Genomic DNA, 26,500 nt, shown 5'->3' on the forward strand with positions numbered 1-26,500 from the left:
ATTCTGCTATTGAGCATTTAATAGTAGAATATGAACTCGGCTGGAATAAATTTTGCAGCATAACTACGGATGGCGCTCCTGCCATGGTTGGCAAACATTCGGGTGTTGTGACTAAATTAAAACAGAAAATATCAGAAAATTTTGTGGGAATTCATTGCATCATTCACCAGGAATCACTCGCATCCAAATATTTAAAAATGGACCATGTCATGCAACCGGTAATTAAAATAGTAAATTTTATAAGGAGCAGAGGTCTAAATCACAGGCAGTTCATGCAATTTTTACAAGATTTGGACGAAAAGTATTCCGATGTACATTATTTCACGGAAGTTCGTTGGCTCAGTCGAGGGGCAGTTTTGGAAAGATTTTTGAGTTACGTGACCCTATTCAAGCTTTCATGTTAGAAAAAGGCAAGCCAATTGATTATGACAACGACTGGTGGCTTGATTGTGCATTTTTGGTAGATATGACAAAACACATGAATGACCTCAATATAAAGTTACAGGGTAAAGACTTGATCGTCACTCAAATGTATTCGCATTTACAAGCCTTCGAAACAAAATTAAGACTGTGGGAAATTCACATAAAAAACCAAACACTCGATCATTTCCCTCACGTGAAATCATTTGGCACAGTGAACCAGACAAAATTGGACGAGTATTCTCAACTTTTGCTGAATCTGATCACAGAATTTAACAGTCGTTTTGAAGATTTTCGCAAAATGCATAAAATGGAATTCCCACTTTTCAACAATCCATTTACTTTTGATGCTGCACTGGCACCAATTCATTTGCAAATGGAATTGATAGATCTCCAATGCGACAGCATTGTAAAGGATAAATTTAAGGAAGTTAATTTTACTACATTTTATACACAATATTTCAAGAGTTTGAATAACTATCCAAGTATAAGAAATCATGCGGCACGTATCCTGTGTATGTTTGGTAGTACGTATTTATGCGAGCAGATGTTTTCCGTTATGAAAATAAATAAAAACAAACATCGCTCACAGCTTACGGATGAAAATCTCCAATCGATTCTAAAAGTAACTACGACGAATATGACACCCCACATCAATGAACTTGTCAAAAACAAGAGAAGTCAGGTGTCCGGCTCAAGATAATTTACTTTGTTACCCTTCTTTTTAACTTACTGAATTTATAATAAATAGATATCTAACTAAATAAAGATTTTAACAATTAAGTATGGGATTTATTTTTTAAATATTGAGTCCGGCCCGCTTACACACGCCAAATGTTATAAACGGCCCTTAAGAATATCCAGTTTGACACCCCTGCTCTGGATGATGTTTCGTGTGAAAAAACAGCATTTGTAGTGCCCGGCAGAGGAATGTTTCACTTTAAGAGACTCCCTTTCGGTTTAAAAAACAGCCCTGCTGAGCTACAAAGACTGATGGACAGACTGTTCGGCCCCGAATCCGACAATAATTTGTTCTGCTACCTGGACGACCTAATAATCATCAGTGACACGTTCGAGAAACACATCGCCACCCTAGAAAAAGTTTTCCAACAACTCAAGTTTGCCGGATTAACCATTAACCTAAAGAAATCCGAATTTTGCAAATCACACCTACGCTACCTCGGCTTTGTCATAGACGAAAAAGGTCTAAGGACTGACCCTGAATTTGCTTCTGTCATTTGGAATCCACAATACCAAACTTATATTAACCGAATTGAAAAAATTCAAACAAAATTCCTGAAACACCTGTCGTATCGTTTTGAAAATCATCAATGTAATCCTATTACTCTTTACAAACGAAGAAAAAATTTTGACGTACTGTTTCTGTACAAAATTGTGAACTGCCTTATTGACTCCCCAGCCCTGTTAGAAAGGATTGCATTTCATTGTCCTGAATGCAATACCAGATCAAATACCTTATTTTATATACAACATTTCAAATCGAAATACGCACAAAACTCCTTGCTCGGGCGTATCTGCAAATCTTATAATGCCTTAAGCGATATTGACATTTTCCACTGTACCCTTAAATCGTTTAAAATCAAATTAGCCTTACTATGTACCTAAGTTAAAAATATTACTTCTGTATTGTTTAGTATTCTCTTTTTAATTATTTTTCACACACACTATGTACTTTATTACTTTTAATTAATTTCTAGCTTTTATAAATATTATAAATGGAACTTAACTGGTTTAAATCATGTTCTATATTTTATGTTCAATTATTTTTTTTTTGTAAAACTGTATGTTTCCTAAATAAACTAAAATAAAAAAAATACTGTAGCGCGCGGCATTTCGACCGACGCACGGATCCGAATACTTTCTCCCTCACACGCATAGCGCCGTCTCGCGCGGCCACTCACAGCCCATTCCCCGTACAGGAAGACACCCCATTGGCCGAGCTACCCCCACCCCTCCGTCAGCGGCCGGTACTGCACTGCCCAAAGGGTATATAACGCCGTGCATGCCCATTTGAAGGCAGAGTATCCAGTCTCCTGGTTAACTAAGCAACAGAATCCTAGTGGTCATTGCCCAGTTAAACCCTCCCCAGTACCAAGTCAAGAGAAACCTCCGGGTCCTCCTTGGGAATTCAAGTAACAGCTCCCTCGGGGACATTACTTGTCGGGAGAATCTCCACCCAACTAAGAGACCCCCGGGTCCTCTGTTGTGGCTATTAGGCTGTGTTTAATTGCTATTGAGAATGTTAAATGATCATTGTTTTTTACTATAAGCTGTGAACCCTGTATGTAAGATAAATAAACTGACCGACAATAAAAAGCTATTTTCTTACAAACACCCTGACACAAGTGGCGCCCAACGTGACAGCTTTGTAAAAGTGAAAGACAAAGTGATAAAACGGAACCTACACGGAAAAGTGCGCCGAGAGTGGCGCCCAACGTGACAGCTTTGTAAAAGTGATAGACAAAGTGATAAAACGGAACCTACAAGGAAAAGTGCGCCGAGAGTGGCGCCCAACGTGACAGCTTTGTAAAAGTGAAAGACAAAGTGATAAAACGGAACCTACACGGAAAAGTGCGCCGAGAGTAACGCCTAACGTGACAGCTTTTGGTGGGCGCGGATAGTGGCCAAATCGAAAATGGCGATTTCCCAGTACCAACTCCGCGAGTTATTCCAGAGCGCAAGGATAAAAAACCTTGCTCACTGTTCATCCCGGTTCAATGGATGTACCAAACCACAGAAGGTGGAAGAATTCATCTTGACGGCAACGCTGTACAAGACATCTGAGGGAATACCAGATGACAACGCCTTGGAAGGATTACCCCTACTCCTCCAAGAAGTGGCTTCGCCGTGGTGGCAAGGAGTCAAAACCGGCGTCAAAACATGGCAGGCTGCCATGGATCTGCTCAGGCAGACATTCGCGCCGAGACGACAAGCGTACAAGGTGTACATGGACTTGTTTGAAACCAAGCAAGAAAGACCACGAGCCACGGGCTTGTTCATTACTAAGAAAAGGTCCCTCCTTGCGGAGCTGGTGACCAAACACCCGGAAACCCAGGAGATCGACTTTATATACGGTCTCCTGCACCGAGAAATAAGGGAGCGGATGCCAAGAGAGGACATCCAGACCTTCACACATGTGCTCAGTAAAGCACGATCCATCGAGGAGATGATCGCCGAGCGTGAGACGATGCCTAGATCTCACGATGCGGAGAAAACTCGCTGGAATGAGGACAATAATGTCAGATATGACAATAATAATCAGAGCAATAATGTCCGCAGAACACGACCGAGGTGTGCGAACTGCAAACTATTCGGGCATACCACAGATGCCTGCCGGAAGCAGTCTCAAGAGCGGAGCGCCACCCGGAACCTCACTCCAACGAAAGGACATGGCCAAGCAGAGGGGCCAAGCAGAGGACCAAATACACTGGCATGCTACGGTTGTAATCGACCTGGGGTCATACGCAGCAGATGCCCGACCTGCAACCCCAACCAAGGAGAAATGAGGAACGCTCAGTTCTGCTCCCTCAACACCCGTACGGCCCAGGCAGTCCAACGACACCGGCCTGCAGTGTACATCGAAGTGGGAGGAAACGTCGGAACGGCTTTCTTGGATACCGGCGCGAAGGCCAGCGTCGCAAGCCAGGAACTATACGTGCTGCTAAGCCGACAGGGCTACCATTTCACGTCGGAGAGGCTCACCATCATACTTGCTGACGGACATACCCAGGACCAGCTAGTCCTCCGTAGCAGAGTAGAAGTGAAAATACATAACCGGTCAGTCTCTACCGAGTTCTTAGTGCTACAGAACGCAACAAAAAACCACACCCTCCTGGGGATAGGCTTCCTCGAGGATGCAGCGATGGTGCTGAACCTGCCTACCAAAGAATGGTACTTTTCAGACATGCCGGGAAGAGCCCATAGATTCATTGTGCCCACACATGAAGGGGCGAATCAAAGAGAACAGCCACAGGTGGCTGAGCAGATAACCGCTACCAGCATCGAGGATGAGCTGGATGTAAGGGCGTACGGCCCTCCCCCACCAGGATACGCCGGAGATATGACGCTTACCAGAGAGATCGGGTCAGTGATGATAATGCCCACGCCAATCAGTCCCTTGCCTCCAACCCCAGATAAAGGCATAATAGGTTTGGCGGACCCGTTTATAATAAAGACCGACGCCAGCGGCTACGCCGTCGGTGCAGTTCTACTCCAGGGGGAGGAGACGGAAGATCGTCCAGTGGGAATACGACAGAGCTTGACACCCCTCTACCACCCCGCTGCTAATCCGGTAGAGCGGAAGAACCGAGACTTGAAGCCTCAACTAGCAATTCAAGTTGGGAAGAAACACGATCAGTGGCCGGAGAAACTACCGACCATTCGATTCGCCATGAACACGGCAAAGTGCCAGAGTACGGGATACAGTGCCGCCTATCTGACCTTCGGTAGAGAACTCCGAACCCCAGATGACGCAAACCGGAACTTACGCAGCATCATCCAGGCTAAAAACTTTATCCCTGAAGTTACTCCTCGCCTACTACGCCTGGAAAACGATCTAACGGCAGGCCCGCGAGATCAACGAAGTGCAGCAGGACCGGCGCAAGGAAACCGCCGACCGGATCAACGTTTCCAAGAAGGAGATCTAGTCTGGATCACCACCCATGTGTTGAGCAACACAAACAAAGGGATCAGCTCCAAGCTAGCTCCTCGATGGGACGGCCCTCACATCATACTGAGACGCAAGAGCCCCACCAGTTATGAAGTCGCAAGTCAGGAAGCCCTGACAGTCCCGATTGGGATCTATCATTCCTCAACCATTACGGCCAAGAACGTTAAGTGATCATTGTTTTTTACTATAAGCTGTGAACCCTGTATGTAAGATAAATAAACTGACCGACGATAAAAAGCTATTTTCTTACAAACACCCTGACACAATACTGTTATAAGAATACTATATAATTACCCTTTTTAGGCGACCAAAATAAATTTGTTATAACTATACTATATATGACAAACTGCATGAACGTGGTGAAAGAAAAGAATGTGTGTAAGGACAGGGCAGTCTGGCGTTCTGTTTTCTCTGTTTACCCCGCAAGGGACGCGCAGTGAGCTAGTAGTAGTAAAAAAATCAATCTTGAGTTTACTAGTAATTTATGAAAATTTAAAAAAATATAATTTCTTGATGCGTAAATTGTGGAGTAAATGTCTCGCAAGGGACGCGCAGTGAGCTAGTAGTAGTAAAAAAATCAATCTTGAGTTTACTAGTAATTTATGAAAATTTAAAAAAATATAATTTCTTGATGCGTAAATTGTGGAGTAAATGTCTCGTGTAAACTCACCATTACGCAATGACGCCTACTATCTTGTCCTGCCAATTACATAACAAGTGGAGAGTATGTAGCGCTGTAAGGCAGTGCGATTTGTTTTGAAAATAACATACGATTATTACACTAAGTAAGAACCTGTCAAATCTGTGATTTATCTTGTCTATTGTTTATGCTCTGGCAACAAGGAACTCTAACAGGAAGTGACAAAAAAATTCAAGATGGCATCACTTCCCGGCCGGACAGAGAGGAGTGAGAGTGTCCGGTCGGGGGGTCAATTATTATTTCTGGGGGTCTGAGGATCTGATCGAAAGATATTTCATGGATTTGTGATTAATACCGAAATGTTCAGTTTGTGCTTCGAGTTTAGAAGTCTAATAATATTTCCCGCAAGTGGAATTCGCCCCGAGTGGCGTGGATAATGAAAACGTATTTCGCCATGTGCGGCCATGGAGGTAATCAGAGTTTATCCAAGTGATCGGTGGTTATTTCTGCCGATAGACTGTTTTCGCCGTGTGCATTTTGATTCGGAGCATTTTTAAGTCCCACCTTGCCTCATGGAAGGGCAACTTACGGATTAACCGTCTACTCCTCTTGGCTGGACCACACTGGGCCGTTGGCCAGCCACATCCTGATGCTGCCGTCCTCTAGCTACTTGGCTGATTCATCTACTCCGCCATTCGCGGCACTCACACCCGTATTCAGAGTCGATCCTTTAGTTCAAGAAACCTTCCTTTCCTTTAAAAAACACCGTTTTATATTCAGAGACACGCCTAAAGTCGGTGTGACGTCACTTAGTAAGGAAGCTACCTTTCTCAAGATTTCAAAAAATTTTGTATTCAGAGACGTCACTATGGAAGTCTCTACGACACTGCGCACGCGCATACTTGCTTACTTTGACTTTTAGCTGTCAAAACTCGAGGTTGGTGGGTAGGGTACCTTTGCCTTGCTAAGTCGGTGATTTGTTCCCAGTTGTTGCGGTTGTTGCTGTTGAAAACATAAAACAATGGAGATGCAGATTATGGAAATGGAGATCATGGAAATGGATAACGAGTTTTTGGATTACATCGTTGATCCATACAATACACGTGACGACGTTGGCACGGACAATATGGGCAGCGTGCGGCGTTATTTACGCGATTTTGAAAATCCCGTGGAGTTTTACAGTGACCGGCAATTTAAGGATCGTTATCGGTTGGAGAAAACAACTGTAATGCATATATTAATTCCTCTATTATTTCCGAATTACGCTTTAGTTAATAATAGAGGCTTGCCCATACCTCCTGTTATTCAGGTAGCTATCGCGCTGCGATTCTACGCTACTGGTAATTATCAGGTAAATGCGTCTTTTTTACTAGATATCTATTGTCAAATTATGTTCTACTTTTGTGAAACGAAAATATTACATTTTGTGATGCTGAAACTTGTTATTTACATTATGTCTGTACTGATTTGAAATCGACAAAGAATGAAAGAATGCATATATTATTTAATGAAAACATGATGTCAACCTAAAATTAACCAGATGCCCTTAGATGTACAAAATATCTAGATGGAGTGTTCATCTTGTATTATTTTCAATGTTCATTAACTACCTACATATTTTTATATGATTCCAGATTGTTGCGGGAGATCTACACAAACTGAGCCAACCAACCTCCAGCAGAGTAGTGCAAAAGATTTCCTCCAGATTGGCGCAACGGATAACTGAATTTATTCATTTTCCTCAACGGCCCCAGGACTACGCTGAAAATCGGAAACTCTTCTATTCAAGAGCCCAATTTCCAGGAGTCGTCGGATGTATTGACTGTACACACATTGCCATCAAGAGCCCAAGCCGAACAATAGGGGAATCTTTTCGCAACAGGAAAGGATGGTTCTCCTTGAATGTGCAAGCTGTGTCAGGTCCACGTTTGGAATTTTCGGACATAGTTGCCAGGTGGCCTGGTTCTACCCACGATTCCAGGATATTTCAAAACAGCGCGTGCCGCCTAAAGTTTGAGGAGAAAAGGATTACAGGCATTCTTCTCGGGGACAGCGGATATGGCCAGACAAATTATATGTTCACACCAGTATTAAATCCTGCAAATGAAGGGCAAGAAAAATATAATAAGGCGCAAATTTCCACACGGAATGTAGTCGAAAGATTATTTGGTGTATGGAAGAGGAGATTTCCTTGTCTGAGGAGGAAATTAGAAAATAAACTAAGTAATACTACAAACATTATCGTTGCGTGTGCCATTTTGCATAATTTATGTATATCGTCAAACGACCAGCATTTTGGGCGGTTTGAGGGTATAAATATACCTGTCAATTCGGTGGTGCAGTCTGCTTCAGGCAGAACGATAAGAGATGCATTTATCCAAAGACATTTTACGTGATGTGTAATGAACTGTGAAAGGACACCATATATGTAATGAATAGTGACGTCAGTAATTGTGCCGTGTAATGAACTGTGAAAGGACACCATATCTAATGTATAATAATTGTGCTGTGTAATTAACTGTGAAAGGACACCATATATAATGTATAGTAATTGTGCTGTGTATTGAACTGTGAAAGGACACCATATCTAATGTTATGACTAATGAAGTCATATTTTTTAATGCATAGTAATTGTGCTGTGTAATGTCATGCTGTGAAAGGACACCTTATCTAATGTAATGAGTAGTGAAGTCATATTTTTTATAATATGTTATAATTATGCTGTGTATTGAATTATGAAAGAGCACAAGGGTTTATCTTAAATATATACCTATGTATGTATTAATAATGTCCATTATCAAAAAAATTGAAACAGAATGGAAAATAAATAAAACATTTATTGGAGATTAATATATTTTTTATTCATATTTATTTATTGGCGAGCTCTTTTTCCAATTCTGCCTTCGCTCTTCTTATTTGTAGTTCTATAAGTTCGTTCTGCAGACGAGCTCCTTTCGACTGCTCCCGAGCAGTCTCGATCTGCTCCCGGGCAATCTGCTGGGCAGTCTCCCTCTGCTCCCGGGCAGTCTCGATCTGCTCCCGGGCAATCTCCTGGGCAGTCTCCCTCTGCTTCCGGGCAGTCTCCTTCTGCTCCCGGGCAGTCTCTCTCTGCTCCCGGGCAGTCTCCATCCTTACTACGTGCATTTCTTCATCGTACTTTGTTAGATTGGTGCTTCTGAGGCAACGCACTTGGCCCTCGTCCCGAACCACCTGCCCACTAGATGGTATCAAGTCTGAAACAACACAAAATTACAAGCTGATTAGTGAAACAACACAAAATTGCAAGCTGATTAGTCATCAATGTAAATAACAGGTTTATTTGTGTAAATAACACTCTGTGCCCCATGACATAGTGCACAGTCGGGAAACACGCCAAATACGCGCCCAACATATTTATTTATTTACACAGTAAAGTAAGTAAGTGTAAAGTAAATATAAAGTGCAAACTATAAATTACAAGTAAAAATTAAAATTTAAAGTAAGAAAAAAAACAGTAAAAATGTAGAAATATAAATTATCTCTAAAAGGTACCCACAAAGATTTAAATATAAAAAGTAAGAAATCCTGGATTATGTCATCCGATTTGATAAATTTTTCAAGTACCTATGATTTCTAGTACATTAAATAGTTTTGGAGTGCAGTACTGGTAGGCATATTATGTTTACATGATGTATTATCGTGGTACCTACTAGCAAACAAATTAAGTTTAATGCATCTTTTGTATGAGGCCAGATTACCGACGAAGTGATCGATATTAGCATATTCATTGCATGTACACGGATGACATTTGTCATCAACAGCTCGGCTGTGGAACGATTTGCTGGCCTCTGTTTTTCCTCCCTCCTACAACATTGGTCTCTTCAAGACCCATTTTCACTCCTTCCTCAAAAACATTCCCCACACAGCATCTTCAACAGGGCCCCTCTTTCTTTATGGTGGAAAACGAGAGGTTAAAGTAAAGCTCTCCGAACTCCGAGCATTATTTGAACCTTTGTACGAAAATGCAAGTAATCACAGCAAATAGAGAGGTAAATATAGTCACCTTTCTTGGCTATAATGCGACGTGTCTTCGTCTTGAGCTGGGGCGTTGAACTTTCCTCCGGTGTTTTTGTTATATCTGAAAATTAAAAACACTTTTGCAATATTTCTATCTCGAAAATTATTTAAGATTTAGCATGACAACTGATAAAATTATGTAATAAGTTCCTACAGAGAAATGCGAACACTACCATCTAACAACAAATCACATTTTGAATTGATAAGAATCAATTATATTATCAAAAATTGACTTACCAAACACCGGCACTTCCGTCGACTGGTCAGTCCATGGCATGCTGAATAAAGCAGACGTGCTGGTGCTGGGCACAGCGGTATCTGAAACTTAAACAATACTTTATAAGAAATAAGGTCAAAGTTAAATAAACAAGTAGCCAAAATATTTCACATAACTTTCTTAAACTAACCGCGATCGCTGTCGTTGCTAAAGCTCAGTTCAACGTTGGTGGCCAAGTCCAGCACGCTGTCAACGGGATGATGCTCATCAGAGACAGTTGGCGACAGCCTGCCCCCTCCCGTCTTCATCCTGCTCCTCTTTTCCTCGCAGAGCTCCATCTTCCTTTTTGACTTAATGTTGTCCCAGCATTTCTTAAGCTGCGCTTGGGTCCGCTAAGAAGGAATTCAATAATACAGTATTATAATAGTATTACGGAATCGGAACAATAGAAGAGTATGTATATGAATGAAAAAAGAGTATCCCTGTGGGGAAACGGCGTGATGGCTAGTTAGTATTTCAATTACAAAAGATACAAACCTTTTGATTGCCGGCGATTGAGTTGAAATCATCTGTCAACTTGGCCCACGCATTTTTCTTCTCGCCAAGTTGCAGATGATTAGTCGAAATGCTGGCAACGGCAGGATATGTGTTTATTAAATCTAATAAACATTGCCTTTCACTCGGCGTGATTATAATACGAGAATTCATTGTTTAAAAAGGAAACTTTCGAGACACTCAACTGAAGATGTAACAGAGACTTTTGACAGGCCGATGTTATTTACTTATTTACGACAGACGCTTGAACTAAATCCATAGACAACAGCATAGATAAACACACAGATTGTCCCAAAACGGGGCATGTTGTTTCCGTAGAAGCAGGACATCGACAAGTTTCGGATGACGTCACACCTTTCTTTCGGCGTAGACAAAAGGTCTCTACCTGAGGAAAGGAAGCTCAAAGTGTGGACTCTGTATAGAAGCGTGTGATGTTTTGGACATCCACAAAAATAAACGATAAATAATAAAATAACGTGCTCTAAAAAATTTTTTGTTTAAACAACGACGGAAGATTTATTGACAGACAGGCCTTGAGTAAACAGATTCCCACGGGAAAGGAGAGACCGGAGGACAGTCGAGGTTTGAACTTGGGTGGATTGACAGCCCCGAGAAAGGGATACAAATCAGAAGTGTTGTTTGAAATTGCAGTTAATTATTGAATTCAAATGGTATTAGAGAATATTGCGGAATATTGAATTAAAGTGAAAGATTATTGATCCGGTGTTTGTGTGAAGTGAAAGTGATTCGACTCAGTGGGAAAACAATTAATAATAATGACAATAATAATAATTGGATAATTTGTAGAGCGCCGTTTTGTAAAAACCCACCTCAGGGGCGCCAGGTGTTGTGCAATCGCGATTGTGTTATAAAGTTGTGTTGATTTAAACGTGATTTCGTATACAGTTCGAACTAGATTGCTTGTCTTAAAAACATGAAAATAATAAAAACATTGATTGCGTTTTAAAATAGAGTGAATGTACTTAAAGGCAGGAAGTGTTTAATCGGGCTAAGTTATTGATTTGGCGAGATGGCATTCTATCCACGGAGACCGAAAACCAGAGAATCAAATAGATTATTAACTGTGGGTTCGAATCCTAACAGATTAGGGAGGTACAATTTTATTTACAGGAATATTTAATTACCCTTTTATAAGCGTAGGGAGGAGGTCGAAAATTAAAGTGATTTAGCTATATAGTGTAACCAGGTAAGTTTCACACGAGGATTTGGAGGTGACTAACAGGGTGAGTTTTTTTATATTATTTATTAAATTTCAGAGGACCCCTTTAAAAGACGGATACAACTAAGTTTACGACACCTGCCGCCCAAATAATGTTATCATTAAAAGGAATACCCTAGACGGATTGTCAATCAGCTGTGAGCGAGAGACGAGTCAACGACCTTTTCATATATAGGCCGAGAGGCGCGGAGTACAGTCAGTCAAAGGGGAAGTTTTGCTAGCGTATGCCGTCCCAAATTGAAAGCGATCGGATACAACCAGACGGAACAAAATGAAAACTTTTCTTCTGTTATTTGACCTTCTAATTTAATACCTTTCATCTATTGTTTGACTTCCTAAGTTACGAATTGGGATGCACAAAAACAAATCTAAAGTCGAAAGAGGGAGATGGTAATCTCCGAAATAAAGCTACCAACCGAACAACTTTTCTCAACAGGTATCTTTCGAGAGGTAGGCGGCCTCTTTAAATTAAATGCAAAAAATCAAACCAATTATCCGTTTATACCTTACCTGAGAGGATAGGTATTCAGTAGAAGTTACCCATACCTAATACACGAGGATGCTAGTAACCTCATAAAATAAATACTGGAACCAAATATTAAAATACAGACAGTCCTCATCCCAAATTTGGCATATCGAGTAGACCTTACATATATCTCACATGATAATTGGCTGAATGGGTAGGCACACAACCTATCGTTAATAAGCAGGCAGAATGTCGACAAGATCGTCGTGTGTTATATGTGTATTGACCTAGAAAGGGATGTAAATCCCCGACGGCGTGGGAGTTACAACGTTTTCTGGAGGTGGCACGTAACTTAGGACCTTGCGTGTCACATTTTCGCGACTAGATTCGTGATAAAGGGATGTTATGGTTTTCCCCTTCTACACTCAGTAAAGTAGTTTATCCTGGAGGTGTTTGAGATTGGGGCAATTCTGAAATTGGTGAAGAGACCTGGTTTTCTTTATTCTGGCGTGAAGGTTGCCGATTTGGAACAAGGGGAGACCCGGCCGGTTGTGATATCCAGACACGCAGATATCGATTGCCTTGTTCGAATTATCATCCATCAGTTTTGTTTGGTAAGCGGAGGAGCCAGTCTTAACTGGAAAAAATTCATTTCCTTTCCTCTCCTTCCCCTCCCAAAATATATACATGGATGGCGCCGACAACTAACACCATGAATTTATCGTATGTATAACACATATATAAAATCTAACACTTTATTATATTCACATTACCCTACGATAGGTAGAATCGAGTAGCTAGGGGGGGGTGAGCAGGCGACTTAGAAGATAAGGTTTATAAAATGGTTTTGAAAAACAGCGGTAATGGATTCAACTCACTCTATCTCAAAAGAACCAAGGGATACCACACAAAACATAAATAACTAGGTTTCTAAACCGAGAAACAAAAACCCAACACAACGTTCGGTGAAGCCTTTTTATACTGAACCGTCACGTGAAATGAGTACGTTCAAGGTCGTACGTCACGTAGACAAACTAGGATGTACACACTTGAAGGGGTGTGTAATAAAGAAAAGACGGCAGGGAGGACCTTCCTACCCCGGATATATATATAACCAAAGCCTTATGGAAAAGTTTGAAGTAGAAAGGGCAGATCATTACAAGCGTTAAAGGTAAGGACGGTTCTTACCTTTGCTTAGGTAAGGCTGACACTTGACTTAGACAACTTTAAGGATCGACTCTGAATACGGGTGTCAGTGTTCGTTCCTCATAACTAAATACGTTCATATTATTTTAGACAGGGTAGATAGATTCAACGTTCTGGTCGATGGGGGTAAGTTTTCACCTTTATGTATATCTCTGTGAAATTTATCAAAATATAACTTGTTACAGCCAGTCCAAAGTTTAACCAGATTACTTTCATTTTATAACCTTGCAACTTCCTTTCAAACATCATGTAGATGGGATATATTTTCCCCGCCCTGAATGGAGAATTATGTTCTACCGGCGGTTGGTCGGTTTGGCGAGCTCTTTTCCAGTTCAACCACTGGAAGGGACTCTGGCGCGTTGGCTTTCAAAGACCAACAAAGTCAAACTTGGCCACCCACTATTCAATCATCATAACAGTCAATAATGTACTTAAAAAAACCTATCTTAACCCAGTCTATTCACACAACATTGGGCTAAGTAAGTATCATAACGTATTGATAACATAGTGGTAAATATATTATCATAACAGATTGCTAGGTGTGATCTCCAATAAAACATGCAAAAGTCCTCATTTTTTTCGGATTAGGGAAGTAGTCCCTTTATGAAAATTTCGTATTTTATCAGCACAGCTGGTTTACGCCATATTAAAATAACGCAGTGAAAGTGTTAATGTATTTATGTTGTCTTGTCTTTAATTTAATGTTGTCTTTCCTGAAATAAGTTTTGTAAACTCACTGGGAATAATACATTATAAATTTGTTATTATCTTGGAATAAATAAAAAATTTTACATAATACCACGTATTATGATGTTAAAATTGCTAAACAAGGCCACGATTACATCAAACAAGGTTATTTAAACCTCTCTGGAATTGCATTAGTACCTTATTCAGATTTAACCAGCATTTTCCATGATATTTGCTGACGACAAATACCTATCCATATTCCGACGAGATCCTATACCACGTATTATGATGCTAAAATTGCTAAACAAGGCCACGATTGATTCAAAATGTTGTCGTGCTTTCTAGGTGAGAGGAAGGGCATTTTGAGCTACATTGGGCCGACGGCAACCTTTTCTCCCAGGAAACAGAAGACGCGCTTGGAGGTTTTGGGGACCAGGCGGCAGCTGCGATATGTCAAAGGAAACAATTATGTCAGAAAACATAAAGGCGTCTAATTCAAGCTATGTTGTGAGTGTACCCAAACTCAAAGGGCTCGAAAACTATAGTGAATGGTGCTTTGCGGCAGAAAACTTCTTAGTGTTGGAAGGAATGTCTTGCTTCTGCATCCATGGTAAGAAGGTAGATGCAAAGGATTACAAGGTAGCCGCCGGGAGTCACCTCAAGTCCTGGGACAACGATTTGACCACACAACAGAAATCAGATGTTCGTATAATTACTTAATATATTTTGTTATTTAGGAGGGTCTTCCCCTTTTCCACTAGGAAAACGATTAAAATATTGATTGCAGATTGAAATTTTTTTCGCACATTGAGTAATTTAGATAACAAATCTAAACTTTATAGTCAAGATAATGTCTCATAACTGAGGTTAGAATAACTGAGTTAGGACAATTAGCAGAGTTTGGGTTAAAATGGTCTCCAGAAAAATTTATCATTGCCACAAACAAAATTACATATTTAGGAAACATATGTGAACCATTTAAATAAAAATACCATCACAAAGACACTTGTTTTTGCAAAATATTATTAACACCCTTTAACTTGCCTAAGGCAGCCCGTGCGAATAAGGTAAAAAAAATCCATCAGGTGACATTACTACAGCTTGCTTGGGGTTAAGTTCTGCCTGTAAAAAAAACAATAGATAGAACCAAAAAAACTCAGCAGGCACTCTCCGCTACGGACCGCCGCCTGCCGCTCTACTCCTGATCGCCCTGATTGCTTCTACCCAGATTTCCACTTTGAACTTCTCTTTGACTTGGCTTCCCCCTGGACTCCCGCCTATAGATACCTCGATCATGTGTAGAACGTCTATGTGAGAGACAGAGGAGGTCCCTTACATAGTGGTCCTTCGGGTCTGATTGCCCCACTTGGGGCTGCCGAGCCAACCGCAGCAGGTGCGCCGCCCCGCCTGAAGACCCAACCCAGCACATATGTAGCACACCTCCCGCCACCCTCGCTGACGCCGGACCTTACAACACTTGCGGGAGGTAGGCCATTCCCAGGAAACTCGACAGCGGACGAGAATGCCCGCCACACGCAAGAGTGGGTGAACTCCAGACAGGACCCGTTCACACGCATCACCGCGGCTGTGGTAGACGCTATCCGCAGCTCGCAGTCTGGAGGCACTAGGAAGAAGACCACTGGATGGTGTCCCTCATTGCTCGACAGTCCACAGCCAAGGACCTGCCGACATTCTCGGGGTCCCGGTCCAGTGGCCTACATTCCACGGCAATATGCAAGATGACGTCTGCCGAGAACCTTATACGACTGCAGGGCGCGATACGCGGAAAAGCACGACATACCGTCAACCCACTCCTGATGGACCCCGCTCAGGTCCCGGAGACACAACCAACTATCAGACACACTCACTGACCAATAGGATGCATCATCTGGTCAACAAGGATGGTGGTACTATTGATATATTTTTTGACTCCATTTATAGAATTAAACGTAATCTATACCAGCACTTAGTTGAATCCTACAAATTAGAGTAGCGTAGGTATGTAGTTTTAGATTTGTCTTATATGTAGTTTTGTTCTAGTTTCTATATTATTTTATGTTGCATGTTTTACTAATATTATTTTATATTCATCAGCTTTAAATTTTATTTTGTATAATTTTCGATAGCTTACTAGATATATTGTTTTAAAATGCCCGGCTGGATAAAATAATAAAAATACCAAATAAAAAATTATGGATGTTCTCAAGCATCGTACGAACAAATATGTACGAAAAAGTTGCCGCTGCTATTCGAAAACGCATCATCTTTGAATTCTCCGGAACGGTACATAATGTTGTTGCCTCCCTAGGCAATCTGTCGCATAACTATCTGAGCAACCCGGCGTTACTCAATGAGGTAGCTTCCAAAATGCCGCTGGCGTTGCGCATCGCGTGGCTCGACATGGTCGCGGACAGTTACGCCGCTGCAGATATCTACAAGTCGGACCTTACCCGGACTGCCCAGACCCGCCGCACTACACTTTCATCTGCTACAGATCAGATAAAAGTTTGCTCCAACAGAATGCTCAATCAAGTGAAAGAGAATATGACATCTCTGGAACACCAAACAATCCAGTACAATCAGGTCGCTAGGGTTGTAGGAGATCTATTACATAGAATAGAGATCTCAAATTTTGATTCTACCAAAACAGGAGCCAAAGTACACGCTCAAAGTACTTAAGCAGTGAAAGAGAAAAGTGAGAAAGGTGCGATAAACAGTGAAAAGTGCACAAAGTGCAATAGTTTGCACAAATTACGTGAGTACCTGCAGTTTGCCACGACTGACATTCACGCCCGGTGGGAGGTAGTGAAAAATGCACGAGTATGTGTCACTGTAGTGCCTGGACAAAGGACATTATAACTGCTTGGGCGAAATCGATGATCTGTCCCCACTAAACTCAATCCAGCAGATATTGGGACCCACGACGTGGAGATGCCTGATCTTACGCCTAGTGAAACGTGATTCTCGGGACCACCCTTCATCACCGCTCCAGAAAACGCTCCAGCCTTCAGCAGGCAGTCTCCGCTTCAGATCTTCACTTTGAACTTCTCTTTGACTTGGCTTCCCCCTGGACTCCCGCCTCTGGATACCCCGACCATAGCAGCGCGCCACGAGAAAAGCGGATTTCTACCCCTTACATATCGGCTACCTGGACTGACCGGCCCCCCTATATATGAGAGACAGAAGAGGTCTCTTACAGAGCCATTTCTAAAACTAATTTATTTCATCACCTTTCTAAAACAGTATTTACGTTTCGGATATGATTGCAAATATTCCATTTTGTTTGGATTTTATTGCAAAGCAGAAATACTCTGAGGGGTTCAATCAACAATCCAAAAATAATTTACCATTATGAAAGAACAACGGCCTAATTGGCCCTCTGGGTACTCTGTATGCCAATTATTCATACGCAACAACTGTCATTGTAGCTCTCTTGAAATATAAACTGTAATCTGTTTATTGCGGTGTAATACAGTAATTACAATAGTTGTCAAAATTATTAAAATAAAAGTGCCAAGTTACCCGTGTGAATGTTAGAAATGAATGCTGTTGTAAACACACGCGTAATTTTGTTTTAATAATTTTGACAACTTTAACATTGACATTAGTGTTTGGTAGTGTGTGTGACAAGTGACAACTACCATAGACAAAGTACCTCGGCAATGTGCAGTTAGAAACGTATTTCTATGCGAGGTGTAGTCGGGAATTAAAAGTGCTGCTATAATTACAGCTATTGCTCCCATGACAACAAATCAGAAAACCGCCACTACGCGCTCTACCAGGGCAAATGTGACGCAAGATGCAAATGAAAAAAATCTATCTGACAATATTCAAAAAATGTTCAGAAAGGAGTTTGATTTGATGAAAACCTGTTTTGAAAATAAATTAGAAGAGCAATCCAAAATCTATGAGAACAAAATGGATGAATTATTAGAAAAGAACTTGATTATCCTGAAACAGATGAAATTTTTTTCTGAAAAATATGATGAACTAAATACAAAATGTGAGAAAATGATAATTGAGAATAAATGTCTCTCCGAAAACATAAAAAATAAAAGCGACGACCTGAAAAAATGACATCAAAAAAATAACTTTAAATGAATCTTATGCTGAGAAAGTAAAAAAAAAAACATGAGCCTATGGTAATGATTAAACCGAAAAATAAACAAGAAAATGTCAAAACTACAATGGAAATTAAAAAAAATATTGATCCCATAAACTGCGATGTGACGGGTGTAAGAAACGCAAAAGATGGTGGAATAATAGTTGAATGTAAAAATGCGTCGAATATAGACAAGATGTGTGAAGAGGTAAAGGGAAAATTAGGAGACAAATACGATATTAAAAAAATTACAGCAAAGAAACCAAGTATCAAAATTGTTGGAATAACACAGAAGCAAGACAGAGAGGAAATCGAAAAAAAAAAAAATCACAAAATGAAGACATATTCGAAAAAAGTTCAAATATTGAAGTAACTTACATAAAAAAAGTTTAAAAATAAAAGAGACCAGTTAAATTATACAGTATATGCGGAAGTCGACGGAAACACTTACATGAGAATAATAAAGGCCGAAAAGATATATATAGGGTGGGACAGATGCCGGGTGTACAATAATATAAATATAATGAGATGCTTTAAGTGGAATGGATATAACCACAAGGCACTAGAATGCAAAAATCGAAAATCATGCTCTAAATGTGCAAAACAACATGACATAAAAGAATGCACAGATGATGAGGATATTCAGTGCATAAACTGCATAATGACAAGTAAAAGATTGGACTCAAACTTAATACAAATCATTCAGCTACAAGTAAGGAATGCTCAGTATATAAAAGAAAAGTTGAAATAGAAATGAAAAAAATCGATTTTTTAGGCTGAAGGAACAGATCTTATACCTACACATACAAAGCCTTATATCACACCATGAAGAGCTCCAAATATTATTAGAGGAGAGAAAGCCACAAATGGTTATGTTAAGTGAAACACATGTCACAGAAGACATAGAAGATAATGAAATCAACATTCCGCAGTACAATACTATAAGATGTAACTCATATAGCAGACATACGGGTGGAGTAATTCTATTAATCAAACAAAATATAAAATTTGAAATAATAACCAATGAACAACACAATAAAACAGCGTGGATGTTGGCGATAAAAGTAAAAAGTGGCTTTAAAAAAGGGGTCTACTGTATTGTATACCGTTCACCTAATTCGAGTATGAGGGATTTCTTAACGTACTTCGAAAAATGGTGTTCAGAGAACTGTAACGGACGTAGTTGACCACATTACTTAATTTCATAAAATCCGTTTTACATTTATAAAATGTGCCTACCCCACGCCACTGGCGAAATCATCACTCCCCGCCACTGGCCATTTTGTTCCCGGCCGCTTGAAAAACTTTGTCTACGAACGGCATCGATACCGCATCGCCGGCTCACCTGCCGCGTGGATGTCCAACATTTTTTCCATGTAAAATTTACTAGGAAAACTCAATTTTTAAATATTGCAAATGTTTATATTTTACTTGTTCATCCCCTCGGCGGTAGTCAAATAAACACTATTTTCTATATACTACCGCTGAGGAGATATTAAAAAAGCTGTTTTTCACACATATGTATAACCATTTTTTGAACAATATTTTTTACCTTTTTTGCGTGTACAAAAATCCAGGAACCTCGTAGCATAGTGAATCTTATCTCTTTCTGAGCGCTATGTTACGGGGGACCTGGGAAAAATACCAACTTAACAATGTTTTACAAATTTGATCGCTTTAAGATCATTTTTACACATTTATTTACAAACATTTCTTATTTTTTATCGTATCTTGACAAACAAAAAATCTAGTTGTCAAGATACACATTCTTATAACTACTATGCATTTAAACTATGTAATTGTTATTCATGTAAGCGTTCAAAATCTTTTCTAACTCGCAAATTTAAGCGACTACCTTCGACTGTACTGCCGGCAAAATGAATATGCGACATTTTGCCGGGGCATATAAACTCATTGTTGGCGCGGGTACAATCCCCCACCACTTTTGGGCTCCCAGCCCAATGTCGGGCGCGAGTCATGCTAATTGAATATAAGCAGCCACATAATTAAAATAAATCAGTTCATCTTTACCACCGAAACCAAGCGTTTTATTTATCTACAAGTGACTCCTGCCCAACATCTGCCTCACCTCGCCAAGTCTTCTGCTCCAAGATCTTCTGGTGTTACCTCCTCAAGACAAGCCGGCCCTCCTCTGGAAAACCGCCAACACCAGAAGCGAGCAGAGACGACAGCACACCCAGTGCCCAACATTCACCAAGCCTGGGTGCGGGAGGCAGATTTCATCAAATATTACTACTATCATCATCATCGGCCGTAAAGGAGCATTCTCATCGGTTGAAGACACGGTTTGGACCCGGCGCCTAAATCTACAGTCTTGTGCGGACTCCCGTCCAGTACAGAGAACATCAAAGAAAGACATGAATAAAAATGCAGACACTTATACAAAAAAACTTAAAAATATCATTGAGTTCAATGGGATGAAACAACTGGTAAAAGATCCCACTAGAGTGACTCTGACATCAAGTACATTAATTGATCTGGTGATAACAAATGTATTTGAACTACAGGTAAATCATTTAGATTCACCCAGAATCACAGATCACTCCATAATTCAAATTATAGAGCAAAATAGAAATACGGAAAAACATTTTATAAAAACCAAAGTTTACAGGAACTATGCAAAATATGACAAAGAAGAACTTAGATTACAACTCAGAGCACAAAATTGGAATGGAATAATGGAATTAGATTTTGATATGAAGGTAGAAACACTCATAAAAAATATTCAATTGACAAAATTGTACCAGAAAAACAAACTAAGAACCAATCAAAAAATAAATGGTACAACAATAAACTTAGAAGCATGCAAAAGGAAAGAGACAGATTGTATAAAATAGCAAAAATAACGAGGAGCTCGGACAACTGGGAAAACTTCAAAATCTATAGAAACAGGTATACCACTCAATTAAAAAGCATAAAAAATGAATACTACAGAACTAAAATAGAGGAAGAAAGGGGAGATCAGAAGAAAATGTGGAAAAAAAATCGTTACTGAAAAATGAAAATAACAGTATTGCATATGAAGACATAATATTCCCCCCTGGAACAGATGGGTTAAATATAGCCAATAAATTCAACAATTATTTTATAAAAAGTATTGAAAATATTAACGAGAGTATTCCGAAAATTGTCTATAATGTTCATGATGAAATTGAAGAAAGAAATATAGAATTGGAATTTAAAAAAATAACAAAGGAGGAATTAAAAGTTATTCTGAAACAAATGAAATCAAAACCCATTCCTGATGTAATAACAATACAATTAATAATTCAATCATTACCAATCATTGAGAATTACTTACTTAATTTTATAAATGAATCTATCACCTTAGGAAAGTTCCCTCAATCATGGAAAATATCAAGAGTCATCCCAATACCGAAAATAAAAAATACAAAAAAATGTGAAGAATATAGACCAGTGAACACGCTCCCTAAGTATGAACAAATACTTGAAAATATAATAAAAAAACAACTTGTTGATTTTATAGAAAAATGGAATATATTATGTGAAGAACAGTGTGGATTTAGAAATAATCAATCTTGTGAAATGGCTCTCAATCTAGTTCTGGAGGACTGGAAACAAGACTCAGATAAAAATAAATATGTGATCGCGGTTTTCCTGGACTTTCAGAGAGCTTTTGAAACGATAGATAGAGATATAATTATTAAAAAACTATCTAAAAATGGAATAAAAGGAAAGGCATTGAAATGGTTCAAGGATTATTTAAGTAATAGATATCAAACCACAAAAGTGGGTGAGACAATATCTGAACTAGTAAAGATTACATTGGGAGTACCACAAGGGTCGGTTCTCGGACCTATTCTTTTTATAATGTACATTAATGATATGGCAAAAGCATTGAAACATTGGAAAATAAGATTATTTGCAGACGACGCACTGATATATATAACAGGAGAAGATTATGAAGTCATAATGAACCATATAAATGAAGACCTACATAATATATCAATATGGCTGAAGAAAAATAAACTTAAATTGAATGTAAACAAAACAAAATTCATGAACATTGGAAAACGAGTAACGCAAACAAAAAAAGACATATTGATAGACGGTGAAGTATTGAAAGAAGTATTTGAAATGAAATATTTGGGGGTAATAATTGACTCCAAATTAACTTTTGCTCAAAATACAAAAGTACTATTACGGCCGCGTGTATAACTCAACCCATACGCGATTTATTCACGAAATGTGAAGTGTACTGCCATCTATGGACAGTTTACATTAATGTGTCAAACATTTTGAACAGTTGTCTCATTTACCGAAGTTATTATTTGAAATTTTAAAAATACGTGACGTCATCAACCGCCATTGCTCTACTTTCTTCGGTTGACAACATTTGATTTGAGAGCGTGCGAGTTTGCTAAGTTTTAACATTGTTTTTATGCGATTTTCTCGTTATTTTCGCTACGAATCGGAATTTTACGTATTACTACGAGGTTTTTTGTGTATTGTTGATTGTTACATTATGTAATAATATCGTTCTGTTCAATAATCTATAGAGTGTTTGACTAAATATTGTGAAGTGATAGTGACACGTGTTTATAATACCACGTGTTATTTTTCTTGTTTGTTTATATTTTGATTTGGTCGTTTTATTTTCAACTATAATATTTGTGTTCGATACTGTTATTTTTTCTAAAAATGTCTATACCAAATTTCCTGAATGATCAAGACATAGCAGACTTTTTGAATGAAAGTGAAGATGAGGACATTTTGGAAGACGTGGGAGATTTAAATTGTGAAAACTCTTCGGATGAATCTGATGATGATGATTCTGAGGATCAAGTAATTGAGGAAGATAATGCATCAGCATCAGCTCCTAAACGTAAAAAAGGCGATTGCCGAGTGTGGGATCAGGGAGAATTTACTCCAATTTTGCACGATTTCGATGGCAGAAATTCGGGTATAATGCCCCATGTTACCCTGACAGAGAATTCTACTGAAATTGAGTTTTTCGAGTTGTTTTTTACAAAAGAAATTGTGGAGACAATTGTCACAGAAACTAACAGATATGCTGGCCAAATACGATTTACGGCAGAAAAATCGAAAATGCGAAAATGGGTAGACACTACGGTAGCTGAGGTTTATATTTTTTTAGCTACCATTATGCTTATGAGCATCGTCGGAAAAAATAGCTTGAAGAAGTACTGGACCAACCTACCCATTATCTAAACACCTTTCTTCAAAGTTATGTTTTCTCAGGATAGATTTCTCGCTTTAAAGGCGGCGATACACATGCCTGTAAAATGGACCAGTAGCTTGAAGGCAAGCTACTGGCATGTGCAAGCTACTGGCGCAATGAGAATACACATGCAAGTTAAACTTGCATGCCAGTTGCGTCCTTGCATGCCTGTATTTGCAAGACGTATACACATGCCAGTCACTAGACAGTACGTGTCTCAAATCACTCTGTGACTGAGTAGTCTCAAGCTTTTTCGCAATGGAAAACATTCGAAGTGAATTAAATATCATTGTATTGCAATTGGCAGTACAATGTGTGGCTAATTTAATGAGAGAAAAGGCCGCGGCGAACAACAGGTCAGCTACTGGCATGCCCGTACTTGTCACGACGTTCACACATGCCGGTTTCATAGCCCCCCTCGTCCCCTCCCTCAACTTGCATGCCAGTAAATCAAATGTTGTGCAATCTACTGGCAAGGCAGGTACAGGCATGCAAGTTAGCGTATACACATGATAGTAGCTGGCATGTGCAAGGAGCTGGCATGCAAGTGTGCCAGCTACAGGCATGTGTATTCCCGGCTTACTACGGTGCCTTCATTTTTCTAACAACGAAATACTGAAAAATTGCATAAAATAAGGAATCTTTTAGATCCGATGGTAAAAATATTCAAAGGCACATTTTATCATTATAAAATGACAATATTTCCAAAATTCTATAACATAAAAGAATAAAACATATACACGCAACACAAAAAAATATATAAAACACGCAACACGCACAAACACATAAATCATTATAAATGCCGATTTCCATTCTCTTTTAACCCTTTCCTTCCTGACGGTACAAATTTGTACCTGTTGATTTCCTGCCTAAAATCTATGCCGCATTATCGTCTATACCTTTGCTAAGCCTGACGATACTTTCTAGTACCGTCTAGCTAGCCAATAACAGCAAAGTATTTGACATACGGCGATTTGGCGCCAAGTAGGGCAAATAATAAGTCTTCGCAACGACGACCGTAATGCGTGGTGACGTGCTGTTGTTTTAGAAAATATTTAAAAATAGTTATTACTTGGTAAGTGCCATTATTGTTTATTACACTTGGAAATTAAGGTTTTGTTTATATAGTAAATGTGTTTTTAGTGCATAATTCTAGTTATTAGTGTTTGAATAACTCGAAAAATCGTTAAGGACTAATAAGTACCGTCAGTAACTTCTTGTTATACTTTATTTGTTTGAGACATGAGTGAAATTTATTATTTTTATATCGAACAAGTCCACGAATGCATATGAGACAACAATTTTTTTTATTTTTTTTTTGATTTACTAGATTCTTATATGCCTTGAAGAGGTGAATCATTTAAATTTACTGAATTTAAAGTTAATGTTCTTTATACAAATAGAACGGCGTCATATGCGCCTCGCAATTTTTACCTCATGTGGGTATTTTAAAAATAAATTTTTTTATACAATCGTCCCGTACAATTTTTTTACGCTTTTTTCAGGTCTTCGAAATGGATATTTCAAAAAATAATGCTTTGATTGAAGCATTACTTTTAGAAGACCTTCCGGATTGCGATGCGAATTCAGATGTGGAGTTGTCTGACGAAGAAAATATTGAAAATATGCAACTACATACATCTAGAATGTTTGATCAAATTTTCGAGGAAGCGTTGGAACAATCTTTAGATCAAGCTGAACTTGAGGTTACAAATGAGATCGAAGAAAAAAATGACAAGAACCATCACAAGAACGTACCCAAGAAAGGTGACGTTCTACCCGGATGGGGTAAACCCCTCGGCCACTACATACCTATCAGGCACCCCGAGAAAAACCCCGCCCATCGCCACCCAACCGCTTCCACCTCCACCTCCGCAGACCACAGCTTGGCAAGCAGCACCGCGCTACCTCAATCACCATCCAAGGACTTCCCGCCTCTCTGGACCACCCCGAACAATCCAACCAATCAAAACCGCCCACGCCTCCCCAGACCCTCGCTACCGTCAACCGCTTCCAGTCCCTAGCCCCGCCCTCCTCACAAGATACCAACTCAGACACGATTACCACTGACGGAGATGAAATTTCAGACATGACAACCACCACCACCACCCCGACTCCCGCCTGACATCCCATCAAAATCCCGCCTATCATAATAAAATCAGAATCCAACTGGAACACCCTCAGGAAGAAGCTGGAGAATGCCGGTGTGCGTATATCCCACCCCAAAACTATCCCGACGGGCGTGGTGGTCCACACCGCCGACTCCTCCAGCTTCAGACTATCTACAAAAATTCTTCAAGAAAATAAAACTGATTTCCACACCTTCGAGCTGCACGAGGACAAAACCACAAAGGCAGTTTTGAGGGGAATCCCGACCCAGATCTCTGAGGAAGAAATTCTCCTCAAACTACAAGACCTCGGTCTCCCGGCCATCTCCGTCTCCAGGATGAGGTCGGGACCCGACCGCACAAACTTCCCGATGGTCCTCGTGCAGCTAACTCACGGCGAAGAGGGGAAAAAAATATTCAACCTAACTCATATTTTCCACCTTCGCATAAAAACTGAATTTCTGGACCACAAATCCGCCCCAACCAAATGCCACCGATGCCAGCTATTATTCGGACACTCTGCAAAAGGCTGCCATCTCCCCCCCGCTGCGTCAAATGCGCGGGGCCCCACTTCACCGCCACCTGTGCCAAGCAGAGAGACGACGGCCCGGCTACCTGTGCGAACTGCGCCGGCCCTCACCCGGCCAACTACAAGGAATGCCCCAAACGCCCAGCACCCTCCACATCCATGCCCCGTCGAACTGAGGTACCTCCCCAAGTCACTTTCACCTCCCACCCAGTCCAAGCATCCACATCCTATGCCCAGGCATTGAACCCCCCATCCCAAATCCCCACTCCTTCCCCCTCCTCCTCTTCCCCCTCCTCCTCTTCCCCCTCCTCCTCTTCCCCCTCCTCCTCTTCCCCCCGCCCCTCCAACCTCCACCCGCTC

At 40.1% G+C, this 26,500-nt stretch overlaps 2 protein-coding genes across 3 annotated transcripts; one reads left to right on the top strand and one right to left on the bottom strand.

Annotated features, from left to right (window-relative positions):
- The first annotated feature begins 447 nt into the window (after positions 1-447).
- On the top strand, positions 448-5,281 carry LOC149410220 (uncharacterized). Its single transcript, XM_089648976.1, has one exon. It carries the CDS (start codon positions 3,077-3,079, stop codon positions 5,279-5,281), a length of 2,205 nt encoding a protein of 734 aa, XP_089505102.1. The 5' UTR covers positions 448-3,076.
- A 3,321-nt stretch (positions 5,282-8,602) lies between these two features.
- On the bottom strand, positions 8,603-10,997 carry LOC149410221 (uncharacterized). 2 transcript variants are annotated; one of them, XM_089648625.1, is made up of 5 exons: positions 10,561-10,997; positions 10,214-10,415; positions 10,044-10,124; positions 9,793-9,867; positions 8,603-8,983 (listed from the first exon to the last, which is right to left on the bottom strand). In XM_089648625.1, exons 1-5 carry the CDS (start codon positions 10,729-10,731, stop codon positions 8,619-8,621), a joined length of 894 nt encoding a protein of 297 aa, XP_089504751.1. In that variant the 5' UTR covers positions 10,732-10,997; the 3' UTR covers positions 8,603-8,618. The 2 variants fall into 2 exon arrangements, with proteins under 2 accessions (XP_089504751.1, XP_089504750.1); XM_089648624.1 differs by having other exon boundaries at positions 10,044-10,130.
- Positions 10,998-26,500: the final 15,503 nt, after the last annotated feature.

Source organism: Hesperophylax consimilis, chromosome 28, assembly GCF_061612785.1.
Source record: "Hesperophylax consimilis isolate HC1 chromosome 28, BYU_Hcon_1.0, whole genome shotgun sequence".
Classification (NCBI taxonomy): Eukaryota; Metazoa; Arthropoda; class Insecta; order Trichoptera; family Limnephilidae; genus Hesperophylax; species Hesperophylax consimilis.